The sequence below is a fragment of the Heloderma suspectum genome, chromosome 3 (assembly GCF_057233095.1).
Source record: "Heloderma suspectum isolate Gila_16-S chromosome 3, 16-S_ref, whole genome shotgun sequence".
Classification (NCBI taxonomy): domain Eukaryota; kingdom Metazoa; phylum Chordata; class Lepidosauria; order Squamata; family Helodermatidae; genus Heloderma; species Heloderma suspectum.
Genome location: NC_139460.1, coordinates 260845519 through 260858865, shown reverse-complemented (window position 1 = coordinate 260858865; position 13347 = coordinate 260845519). Strand labels below are relative to the sequence as shown.

The 13347-nt window shown below is 45.1% G+C and overlaps 1 protein-coding gene across 1 annotated transcript in view; it reads left to right on the top strand.

Annotated features, from left to right (window-relative positions):
* KCNIP2 (potassium voltage-gated channel interacting protein 2) overlaps positions 1–11244 on the top strand; it is a 35346-nt gene extending 24102 nt beyond the window's left edge. The window contains exons 4-10 of the mRNA XM_084845673.1: positions 368–492; positions 1520–1589; positions 2598–2668; positions 4008–4115; positions 4358–4462; positions 4966–5028; positions 5690–11244. Of these exons, the coding sequence (XP_084701799.1) occupies positions 368–492; positions 1520–1589; positions 2598–2668; positions 4008–4115; positions 4358–4462; positions 4966–5028; positions 5690–5737 (590 nt within the window). The 3' untranslated portion in view covers positions 5738–11244. The remainder of the gene's footprint in view (positions 1–367; positions 493–1519; positions 1590–2597; positions 2669–4007; positions 4116–4357; positions 4463–4965; positions 5029–5689) is intronic.
* Positions 11245–13347: the final 2103 nt, after the last annotated feature.

Genomic DNA, 13347 nt, shown 5'->3' with positions numbered 1-13347 from the left:
TTGATACAATATGGGAGTGTGGTTAACAAGCATTCCAAAAGCAGGGCCCTATCCTGAATGGAGCAAGGGTCTAGCCCTCATCTAGGACAGGAAGAAGCCATTGAGGCACTGGATTTCTGGCTGCAATATAGGTTTGAGGACCCACAGCTCCAGATGTACATACATATGCACTGTGTTCTTGTACCAGGAAAAGAACAGGGAGTGGGGTGTGTTTCACATGTAAGCCATGTGCAATGAGTCTATTTGTGTCAATGCAGGGGTGGGAAGGAATTTCCCTATCTCACTTTGAGGGAAAAGAGATGGAAGTCAGGAAATGGAGGTGGGGTCTCTCCATGCTATACTTCTGAAGCTCTTCCTTTTCTTGCAGACAGTGTAGAGGATGAGTTTGAGCTCTCTACTGTTTGTCACCGGCCTGAGGGCCTGGATCAGCTACAGGAGCAAACCAAGTTCACCCGCAAGGAGCTGCAGGTCTTGTACCGGGGCTTCAAGAATGTGAGTTGGGAAGAATCTTCCCTTCCTGTTGGCACACTTACACATTTGTGTGGCTTTATTGCTTCTCTTCTCTCTGGAGCTTTTTAAAAATGAGAAATACAGCTTGGGCCAAGGAAGAAGGGAGGAAGAGACCATCTTTTTCCATTGTTGGAGAGAGCACATTTATAAGCATCCACTCACTACACACTCATTTTTACTAGAGCCTTTCCCATCAGTGACCTACCCACTCACAGCCTCAAAAACTGTAACCATTGTGCAAGCCTCTTTTGTGACTACAGAGAGACATTACCAACAAGACAGTGCCCAGTCTAAGGCCAAATTCTGGAAGTTCCTTCCTCTCCCTCAGGACCAAAAATGGAGTACCACACTGCTCATGTGGGTAGCTGTCTCTCTCCAGATACTGCTCTTTCACGCACTCATCCTCTGAGTCTTTACACAACAGTATGGACCACTAATTATCATGGAAATGGATCTGTATCAGTTTCCACCTGGGGCTGCAGTGATACTGTCTCCCTTTGATCTACTTCATAGCACAGGAGTACTTCAAAGGGAACTATTGTAGGAAGAGTGAACAGCTCCATAGCACAGGGGTATCCTCTTTGAGCAGTTTGAGTGGCAGGCAGGCACTATGGCTTCCTCTGCTCCAGAGGAGGCGCCTCACCAAATGAGTCCCTGCTTCTTCTTGCTGGCTATGTTCTGCAGCCAGAGACTGGAAGTTCTCTTATGTTAATTCAAGTGTAACCACCAGTAGATAAGAGGAAAGGTGGTGGTGCTCTCTGTGCTATCAGAGGCAAAGTTTTCATACACAGACATGGCTCTGTACTGCAGCCTCACCCCCAGCGTGGGACCGAGCCAGTGTCTCAAGTTTTCCTCAGGGTGATCTGCTTCTGCCATTGGTTAGATGGGGAACTGTGAGAGCCTGCTCCTCACAGCCCTCCTTGACTACACACCACACTGCTACTAACTTAGGATATTGTCTGGATTAGCTCTTCCAAGGTGAACTTGTGTACATTTTTCCATTTGACAGGAATGCCCCAGCGGCATTGTTAATGAAGACAGCTTCAAGCAGATCTACTCACAGTTCTTCCCACAGGGAGGTGAGTGCCACTCCCAGTTGAGAAGGGCAGATGGTTGGGAAAGACAGGGAGGCCAGTAGCTTGGCTGCAGCTAGATATATGTGAGATATATCCCTGAGGGACTTGGCATGGTCCTCCTCAACTGCCCATAGTTCCCCTGCCCACTGTGTAAAGCACACCTCCTTGCCCAAGCGAACTGTCCATCTTGCATCCTTGCAGTTAAATGCAGCTTCCCCTTTGCCTAGTTTTAAATGTATTAAGACTGTTTTATTCCAGTGGCCTTTTTAAAGTCCGTCTGTGATTTTATGTTCGACAGAGCAACCTACGGAGGGTGAGGGTGGGAAATCAGTGGTGGTTGCTCCACCACATCCAAAGTCCTGCTGGCTTTTTGCAGCCATGGTGGAAGGCTTTATTTTTTTCTCCTTTTAATTTTCCCCAGCCCCACCCATTGAGGGAATTTACTATGCCACTCCAGGCCTGGTATAGCACCAGACCTGTTTCAGGGGAACGAGGGGATGTAGGACCATGTGGATCCAAGGCTGCCCCTGGAATGCCTGCATCTAGCCCCAACACCAGCAGTACAGCATTTTGCACTGGAGAGTCCTCCAGCAGCAGACTGCCTTCTCCACTGGAGGTGGAGAGGGAGGTCCACAACACCCTAGGGCCCCTTAGGGATGGTTCCCTTAGTTCACTGGTTGCTTATGTGGTTTATATGCTGTTTTATTATTGTGGTTCATTTGTTTTTATTGTTAGGATTGTTCTCTATTTGTTGTGATATATATTCTTATTGGCAAGCTACTGTGAGCATAATTTATCATAGGAAAGTAGGGTATAAATATCACAATAAATATGTCCTCTGTACCCAAGAGCAGTTATTTCATGGCACCTAGAAACGTCTTTCCAAAAGCTGCAGTAGTAGTCACTTTCCCTTGCTGTTCCCTGCCTGCGACCCAGTTAATCTGCTGAAATCTGGTGAACAGTGCAGAGTCTGAGGCCTCCTGATCACTTGGTTTGATGCCCCTCTCTTAGATTCCAGTACATATGCAACATTCCTTTTCAACGCATTTGACACTGACCATGACGGCTCTGTCAGCTTTGAGGTAAGGTTCCATGAATACTTATTTATGTTATTTATTGGCTGTCCCCCAGCAAAACATTTCCAAGCCAACTCACAAAATAAAAATAAAAATACTTTTTTGGTTAATTTAACCGTTTCCTGGGGCAGGATGTCTAATACTGCAGAGTCATCAGAACCCATGAGGAAACCCCATTTCTATTTAGACATATAGCCAGGGCACCTACAGACAACAAGCTGAAGCGTCAAATTAAAGCACAGACCATGTAGGAAAGAAGCAGTTTATTATAAGTGGCCCCCAAACTCCGCAACCTGGAGTGCAACATTAATTATACACCCAAGCTGCTGACAGAAGCAGCTTTGGCTTTAAAGAACTATACACCACATGGATGTATATGCTGTCTTGCAGTGTGTGCAAACAGCTTGTCCTACAGCTCTGTCATCCATAAAAATGTATAAAAATTCTATTTTTGTGCTTGCGTCCAGGCAGGCGCTGCCTGCAGCCTGAGCCTTGCCACTCAGCTGGTCAGTGGGGCCACCTGCTGGAAGTGCTTGGATCTACATTTCTAGGCTGTCGCCACTTCCAAAATAAGACTGACACTTCGCTGAATACAGGGAACAACCACAGAGGCTCTCCCTCTTGCTCATTAATCTTCTAAAAAGTTTTGTGCACTTCCATGGCATGTACTTATTATAGTTCTCTCCTCCCAAATACAATCCATCCTTTATTTTATTTCAGAGTTTATATCCTGCCCCAGGATGCTCAGGGTGGGTAGCAAAATAAAACATTAATTACATACTAGATATTTAAAGCTTCATCCTCCTACGTGCTTAATCCTAGCCACCAAATGGCTGCCCTAATGAGAAAATGTAACACTGCGTCAAAAACGTGTTGGAGCTCTGGAAGGGAGTTCCACAAAAAAGTGGAATGGCACCTGAGAATCCTTTGTTGCTTGCTCTCGATGTTCCAACTTTATATACTGTTGTCAAAAAGGGGTCATGAAAGGGCTAATGGAAAGACGGTCAGAGGGACGTCTCTAAGGGTGCAATCCTATGCATGTTTAGATTGAAAATGTCCTACAACCAGCATTCCCCAGCTAGCTGGGGAATGCTGGTTGTAGGATTTTTTTCAGTCTAAGCATGCATAGGATTGCACCCTAAGGATATTAAACTCTTGAATACTGAGTAATTCTGTCCATGGGAGGGTTCTTCACTCTTGTAGCTGTGAATGGGACTTGGCAGTTTGCAGTCATTGGCTCTGCTCCATGTTCTTGTAGCTGCAGTGCTTAAGTCACAGACTTGGTGGTGCTTGGGCTGTACTTGATTGTTTCTTCACCCCATCTTTCTCCTTTATTCTCCTGCAGGATTTTGTGGCTGGCTTGTCCATTATTCTACGTGGCACTATAGACGATCGGCTCAATTGGGCCTTCAACCTCTATGACCTGAACAAAGATGGCTGCATCACCAAAGAGGTACATATAGAGTAGCCTCCCCAACTTGGGGCTTGCTTGTTATTTTAGTTTACAGCTCCCAGAATTCCTAATGATTTGCCATGCTTGCTGGGGCAGATGGGAACTGACATCCAAAACATCTGGATGGCTCCAGGTTGGGGAAGGCTGATATAGAGAGAGATGGATCAAGTGATACCAGAAGAGGATAGACTCTCCTGGTGCTATCCACTTTCATGAGTCTCCTTCGGTGCTCTGACTTGCAGGAAATGCTGGACATAATGAAATCCATTTATGACATGATGGGCAAGTACACCTACCCAGCCATGCATGAAGAGGCACCTCAGGAACATGTGGAAAGCTTCTTCCAGGTAAGCCTAAAATCAGGAAATTTCCATGTCGGTATCCTGTACCTCGCTCACAAAAATTTTCCCACTGCTGGGGGTTAAGAGTGTGGGTTATTTTGGTCCATATATTTGGGTTTATCTTCTTCCTAGAAGCCTCAAAACAGGGTTTTGTCAGAGCTTTAGCCTTCCCACATGGCACCCTTCTTTCCTCTCTTGTCCTCTTTACTATATGCACTATCCCTCATTTTTTGTAAGTCTTACAATTGTGTTCATGATTTTGAACCTATTTGCAACACCAGGCCATTGATGTCCCCTTGGGTACTTGCAAGGTAGTATTAGGGAGGCAGGGAGGGAACCATTTTCTGTCAGCAGTGCCTTAAAGTGGAGAGAGGTAGCTAGACCAGCTCTGTCTTGGGGCTCAAGATGGGCTTGTTGACGCTGGGTGTTGCAGTGGGCTTCTGTGTACTGGAAGCTGGTCCTAGGCAAGCCCCTCCTTCAATTCACAATTCTCTGTGCTTACATTTCAGAAAATGGATCGGAACAAGGATGGCGTGGTGACTATTGAAGAATTCATTGAGTCCTGCCAGAAGGTAATATACAGTTGTCCCTGGGTAGCCATTTGCCCATTGTAATCCTTTGTAGCAGCAGATAACAAAAAGACACAGCCAGCCTTACTACCTCACTCTAGAGCAGGGGTGGGCAATTTGTGATCCTCCAGATGTTTTGGCCTATAACTCCCATGATCCCTCACCATTGACTATGCTGGCCAAGGCTGATGGGAGCTGTACGCCAAAACAACTGGAAAGGCACAAGTTGCCCACCCTGCCATAGAGATTACAATGAAGACCCTCAGGGGCAGAGTAAAAAAGGGAGAATGAATTTCCTAGTAAATGTGTCACCACTATATATTAGAGAGGGACTGGATATTGCACAGGATCCAGACTTCTCCTACCTGAATGCTAAGCAAAAAAATGGGGGGAGTGGTTTGTGGTTGCTCTTGCTGTAGAAAAGGTCACTTTTGTCCAAGTTACAGTTGGTAGGGAAATAGACAATACTGAAACATCCTCTTGCACTGAGCACGGGGTTGGACTTGATGGTCTTATAGGCCCCTTCCAACCCTACTATTCTGTTTCTTCCTTCACAGTAACTCAGTTCTAGACGTTCTTCTTAACCCCCCCCCCCAATAACTCTAGACTTCTTAATTTTCACCCTCCACAACCAAAACCTTGACACCATTTTTCTCTCTGGTAGGATGAAAACATCATGAATTCCATGAAGCTTTTTGACAACGTGATCTAGCTGGCCACTCTGGAGCCCAGACCTTCACACCCACCCCAGGACTTCTTTCCTTGGCATATTCCTCTGAGGCAGTCTTCTCTTGGCTGCATGAACAAAGCAGCCCCTTGTCCACACCGGACTAGGCAACTTTTGTGGAGACAATCTTCATATATTCAAGATGCAACTGGGGGGAACTCCCTGCAATGGGAACCAAGTGGGAGGCGGTGACTGGGTTGGGCCAAGCCCAGCAAAGGGAGTGGCCTGGCATTTGCAAGCACTTTCTCTGGGCATTGAAGACAAAATGGATGAATCTGCTGCCTCCCCCAGAAAGCTGCACTGTCTTGTCACCAAGTAGTGTGCCCCCCCTTTAGGGCCTTCCAAATCACAGCACCCCCCTGACCCCTTACCAGGGCTCCAAGGTTCCACACCATCAAATGGCAATGCAAACCCTGATTGCCAAGGACTCACAAAGGATTTGGTGTATGTGCAATCTTACCCATTCCCTACAGGGAGGGGAGTCCACTTGATCTGTACCAAGGCTCTCATTGCACATGTGCTTATACCCTGATGCTTCCAGCAGGGGAGACATTTCCCAGTGTCAACGTATCTTGCAGTTTTGGCACACTAAATGCCGTTCTCTCTGCAGAAGAGCTGCAGCAAAGGAGACGAGGGGTGGGTGGGATTTTGCTTTGTGATTTCTTTTCTTTCCCACAGCAGAAAGTGGAAACTTTGTGCCATTCATGGGAGGCAGGGGCAACAGAAACTTTTTGCTTGCATTTAGAAATCAGGAGTGAATCGTGTTGGGATTTCTGCGAGAAAGAGCCCTTAGCCCAATAACTGAGTCAGAGATTTTCCCTGCCCTCCACCCCCAGGGTAACTATAGTGCGACCGAGATAGAGATGGAGAGGACATCTCACTGGAAACATTTAGGTCAGAATGGAATCAGCCAGGGGCAGTGTTCCACCATGTGCCTTGTGCTAGGTGTATTGACAGACAGAAATGTGAGTTTCATAAAGGGCCTTAACTTACTGTGATCATGTGTATGATAGGGGTGGAAGGGGGCATGTGTGAGAGGAGTAGATAAAGAAAGGCCCAGGAGAATCATGGGTGGATGGGGGATTTTGCTGCTGCTTCCTCTGTCCAGGAGCCTAATGGCTTTCCCTTAGCAGCAGCCCATCTCTCTGTGATGCTACACCTTTTCTATCCCTATCCTCATGGCAAGGAGCCCTTGGACCCTTCAGGAGCATTGTGGGCAGCCAGCAATTCAGAGCCTGATTATGAAGCTCCAAGGGAGAACCAGGTGCTGTACAGAATAGAGCAGCAACACTGTCCCTGTAGAGGGGGCTTACAGTCCATACTACCTAGGCAAGATAGGGATGTGGTAAGAGGGTCAGGGAAAAGTTAGGTGGCAGTAGAGTAGTAAATGGGTGAAATGTGAATTCAGGAAGTGCTTTGCTGAAAAAGTAAGTCTTATGGAGGGGCTTAAATGAAGATAAGGAAGCTATTCAATCCACGGAGGCAGTAGTGGCAGGGCAGAACCAGAGAAGGAAACTGATGGTTGTGGAAACTGGAGAGGCCATCATGGAACATAAGCAAAGGCAAAGGAAGAGAAGCAGTATGGAGCAGAGATATGAAGAGCGTGAACTTTATTTTTGTGATGGGAGAGACGGCTAGCAATGAAGAGATGACAGTAAGTCAAGATAGGAGGTGACCAGAGAATAGACAAGGGTTTCGTTAGGAAGTACAAAGAGAAAGAAGTAGCAAGATGACAACTCTGATGTAGACAAAGGAAGAGACAACTATTATGCCAACATTTTTTGCCATACGAACAGGTGAGATTACTGTATCCCAGCCTTTCCTAATGTGGTGCCCTCCAGATGTGCTGGACTATGAAGATTATGGGAGTTGTAGTCCAGCATATCTGGAAGACACCAGGCTGGGAAAGACTTCTGTATCCCAATGAAGATGCAACTGTGGAAATGGTAGCCAGCATGTATTAGCAAGCTAGAGGCTGAGGTGCTAGACACCAGGCAATATCTAGATAGCAGAGATGGATCCTTATTCCTAGCCCTGCCTCGCAGTACAGAAGTTAGTTCTACCAATACCCTTAAATCCTATTCACAGACCTTATTTTATCCCAGCATTGAGCTGCTCTCAGCCGTCATGGCCCCTTTTATCCCAACAATCAACCTTGATAACTTTTGATCCCTCTGCCTCAGCCTATAGTTTCAAAGTTGAGTAAGCACTGAGGTACTGTGGAATGTACAGCAAGCTTCCAGGCTCTACCGAAGTGAGGATCTCTGTTCTGGGGGCTGGATTGGATTGCATAATTCAGGAGGGACTCCCATGGGTGTGCGTGAAGGATTGGATTGAGGCTGAAATTGGAAGTGGCTGGCTCAGGATTTATTAGCTATGCAAACAGACTTCCATGTGCACTGGAGCCCAGGTCTGGCTCTTCCCCTTCTTGAGACTGCCATTTCCCATCTTGCCAATCCATTACGCCAGCACTTAAGGATCCCTTCTTATGCTGGGCAGATTATGCTATTAAGGGTCACAGCTGGAATCAAGGCCTGGAGAATGGGGGCAGTTCTGCGTCTACCCAGTAATTATTTTTATTTAGATGTGTACATCATCTAGATCCACAGCCTCAAGGATCTTCATGCCATTTTAAAAGGTTCCTTTATACTAGCTTATATCCCCCCCCCACACACACACACACACACTGCCCACCTCCTCCTCCAAATGATCCTAACTGGTCACATCCTCATTAACCCTCCCAAAGCCCATTCTTACCGCAAATGTATTTTCTTCATGAAGCAATTTGTAATCAAACACTCTCCTATCCTCTTGCACTCCCCTGACTTCCATCCAAGAAAGCCAGTTTCTGTATACAACACAAACATTTTCTTAGCTCCCACACTTCATCTCTGCTAGCCTTATTCCTCAGCCTTCACCAAGATCATCCAGTGTCCAGCTGATCTCTAACTTCCATCCCCAAACTACTCCCAGTGGCCACTCAGATCAGCCAGAATCTTTTGGCATTTTCCTACTAGCATGCAATTGCTAATGGGAGAGCTTCAAGTATAATAGTTGCCCAACCTTGCCAATGGCTATGCTGGCTGGGAATTATAGGAGTTGCAGTCCAACACATCTGGATAGTGCCAGGCTGGGGAAGGCTGCAATTGCCTAATGAGATAGTGTGTGTATGATGTCAGAGCATGTTACAATTGCCATATTGGAGCCATCTGAAATAGCATCCAACATAAGAGTTTCAATGCTGCCATTGCCAGGAATGTCTTGTGGTGGTGTGGAAACTCACCACATGGGGGAAATTCACAGTTTATGCTCCAGACTTTACAGCCACTGCATGGAGCAGACACCATGCGGAGACCATAATATCTAAACCAGCCCTGTCAGCCATGGCTGAGTCACAGCCAAATGAGTGCAGTTCCTGGCTGCTTCCAGAGCGCAGCATCAGCGCGATCGCTGACCACATGTGCGGGAGGGATGAGGGGGCCAAATGGAGCTGGCCATCAGCCAAGGCTGCTTCCAGACAGGGCGCTCCAAGCATCAGCAGTCAAAAGACACTGTGCAGCTACTCTGTCCTTTTTTCTTAATGGATTTTTTTCTGGTAAGAAAAAAGTTGGAAGAAGTGGTGAGAAAACACAGGGGGGCTACAAATGGAAGACATCACTGTCTGGGCCTTCTGTAAAATTCCATGAATGAGGCTGTGAGATTCCACCCCAAGATTAGTAGATACCTCACTGCTATGCAAGGTTAGCACTCCCCTTGTAAGATCACCACTTCGAAGTGTGTATAAAACTGAGCTTTTCCTGACAGGTCTTTATGCTGGAACAGTCTGGAAGGAATTAGTGTCTCCCTACCACTCTTACTAAGAACTTTGAATTGTTCCTTAGGAATAGGGAGGACAAGTCTAGGGCATTCCTGGTTATTGGCATAGGAGGCAAAGCAGCAGGAGGAGGACTGGGCAGAAGTGCTATAAACAGAACTGGAAATTCTAGTTCATTCAGAATCAAGGATGTCCTGTCCTCAGATACAGGCTAGTCATCTCTAGGCTATGTTTTCTGGAAGGGTCAAGGCATGCCTTCTTATATTTACACTTGCCAAGTTGAGATGGGGTGCTGGTAGGTCCAAGGAGCACCTTTGTACTGCGTTAGGCCAATTGTCCATCCAGCCCAGTACTGTCTGCCTTCTTCAGGGTCTTAGACAGAGGTTTTTCTGAGCCCTGTTATTGGAGCTCCTTTAATTAAAATGAACTTTGGACCCTCAAAATGCATAGACCACTCCCCTGAAATGCCAATGGCTTTTTTTTTTTCTCTTTTCCCTGTATCTATGGTCAAATGCAGACTTAGATCCACTGGAAACTACCCTTGGGAAGCAGAGAATGACCACTAAGTAGTTTTCATCACAACAGTGAGCTCTCCCACCAGCCTAGGCATCCTCACATTAAAACAAGGGCTTCTATCCCCTTTCTGAGGAGGTAATTCTCCACCCCAGGGGATTCTGCATTTGAGAAGTGTGTCTTAGGTTGCATACTGAACATCACTTTTAATGCAGATTGTCCTCCTGACACCCTTTAACTAAACTGTCACATTTGCAATCAGGGTGGTCAGAGTGATAACTGTGAATTTACCTACCATCACTCTTTTCATGCATGTTTATGGGTAAACTGGGAATTTCTTACTATGTAGTCCCACTACATTAGAGATTATGAGTACAGGAATCAGATTACTCTAAAATAATGAACATAAATTAGGAGGGTGTGATCTCTTCATTTGGTGTTACATTCTCTTTATTCCAATTACATTGGTTCCATTTAGTTCATTTCCATGACTGTGCAAAGCTTGTATCCTAACCTATCTCTCACAACCTTGCAAGTTGTTCTTTTGTTTGAATATGTCTCCATCCTGTTTATTGATGCCCCCTAATCTAATGGCAATTCCAATGTGGCTGGGGCTATCTTCAGTTTGAGAAGTTGGAGATTCATGATGCTGTCTATTCTATTATTCCCTTCCTCGCCCATATGCCAGCTGCATCTTTTTACCTGTGCTCTCATTGCAATCACTAGGTGAGAGACAGACAGCCCAGTGCTAGCGCACTAGTGGAGCATATCAAGCTCTGCTACCAGCTTTGCATTTTCAACTCTGTATATTTTGTATAATAATGAAGATCAAATATGACAATAAAATGCAACCACAATGGCTATGCACAAACACGACAACCTCTCCTGCTGTTTGCTTTCCCATGTTCCTCTCACATTGAGGTACAGGTCACTCCACTGAATTGGATTGCGTGTGCTTCCCTTCTATTCTTCATATATGCAACTCCCACTGAAACAAAGGAATGTCTACCTTGGTTCATCTCTATCAAGATGAGGCCATCAGATTCTCCAGTGCAAATGGGATCTGAAGCTACCTTCAAAAGTGCAGAACCATATCTTCTGGACAACTTTAAACTAAACATGAACCCTCATAAACTTAACCCTCCTTAAAAGTTGATAGACATACTGTCTGCCCAAAAATAGAATAGAAATAAGGCAGCAATCAGTTAGAGCAATATCACTAGTTCAGGTAGGGAGTTGGCCCTGATTTTATGTCTAGTGAAGCATCAGATTCTCCAAGTTAGGTGCTGCATTATTGTCCTCCAGACCAGTCCTGGATATCTTTCCCATACCTTAGTGAAGTCAGCTATACCCGTAATTATGAGGCACCAAATACCTAATGAAACCCAGCTGTTCTAGACCTTCTTAACACTATGAACGAAGGTAGAACTGTTAACTGGTCTTCCATAACTCCTCTCACAACCTGCCTCTGAAAATGGCAACAGCACCAAAACATCCAAGCAGTATCTCAATTTATCTCTTCTCAGCTGCATGCATTACATTTGTTTCATATTATGTAAATTTATGCTAATTTGCATCTACCACATTCCTTTCTTAAGCTGGCTGGGAGCTAGCTATAACCATTTGCTCAGCTGATCAATTATGAATCATTTCACAAATAAACTGGAAAGGAGAATGCAAGGTTTCAGAATCCCCAAAATGGTGACTGTCCCATAGGTTTCCTCTGGGAGCCTACCTGGAAACTAGGTACTCATAATGGCTGAGTTAAGCAGAAGCCAGATAGTAAAACTTTATAAAGCCAGTCCATTGGACAAGAGATTAAAAAAAAGTATAAGAATTGTAATGACCTGGATGCAGATAGATTGTTCTATTAATGTAAAAAAATAGAACTCATTAAATCAGCTTGAACTTGATAGAAATATTGGGTGTATTATTTTACAGATGAGAAAACCAGCTGTAGTATCATTTCACAGATTGCAACAATATCTAACTAATGACAAAAACTGGCGATTCCTAACAAAACTGTGCAAGCTATGCAACCATAGCCAACCCCTTTCCCTTGTCATCTCTGCGATTGCTGCTTGAAGGATGTGAATACTTTTTTTCAATCACACAGTTTGGTGTTCTCTCTCTTCATATCCTGTGTCATATCTCCTTCTACCATCCCTTCAAGTGCCAAAGCTTTAACGATTCTCTCCCTCTCATGAATCCCTCTTAGTTTATTTATTTAGTACATTTATATCCCACCTTTCTTCCATCATGGAACTCAAGGCAGTATACACAGGGTTCCCAGGCAGATCTGCCTACCCCCTTCTGCCATACTTGCACTGACGATTCTTAAAGTTAATAATAAAGTCTCAGAACAGGAGTTTATAAGCAAACTGCCCTCTGCTAAACAATATATGGAACAGCAGCTCCCTGCAGCAATCCTCCTTGCTCATTGAGAACTCAGCAGAAAGCTGAAATTTTGTTATACTGTTACACTTTTTGAAAGGCTGTGCAGAGTCATTATCCAAAAGAGACAGACAACAGATAATAAAAAGGCCCAACATTATATATCAATAAAAGGCACTAGAGTAGGGGCAGTAAATATGTTGGCAATTCTATGCTTAATGGTAGAATCCTATGCATGTTTGGACAGGATGAAGGCCACATGGTTTACCTAACTCCAGGGTACCAAGCCAAGCCAATTTTCAACATACCTGGTTATTTTTAATTTTGGGGAGCCAACCTCCCCCTGCTTTTTTTTACTACCTCATCACTATCCGCACTTGGCACTGGATAATATAAAACTACCACAAACACAAAGAAAGAAAAGACAATTTTATTGAGAAGCGGCAATCCTTCCTAAGCAGGGTTGCCAAATGACCATATTTTACAAGTCCAGGTGTAAAACTGTGTTCTGTCAAGTAACCAGTATTGGGGGCTGAAAAGCCAGTAAAATCTAGATCAGTGTGCCTCTGCTCATCTCATTCCAGATTCTGTCTTGGCTCCTCCCCGCACTTAGTAGTTTCCATCCTGCTCTACCCAGCTCACCAAGTAAAGCTTCGTCTTCACTGGCATTGGCTGCACTCTTCCCTGCCGAAGAACATGCCAGTATTTTTTAAATAAAAACTGTTACCTAGAACAAGAATATATCCAGGAAAATTTTCCTGAGTTTGGAGACTATGGTTCCACCACAGGAACTCGGAAACACGTCAGAACCAGCCAACCAAGTCAGGCCAATGGTCTGTCCAGTTCAGTTTTGCCCGTTCTGACGGGCAGCGTC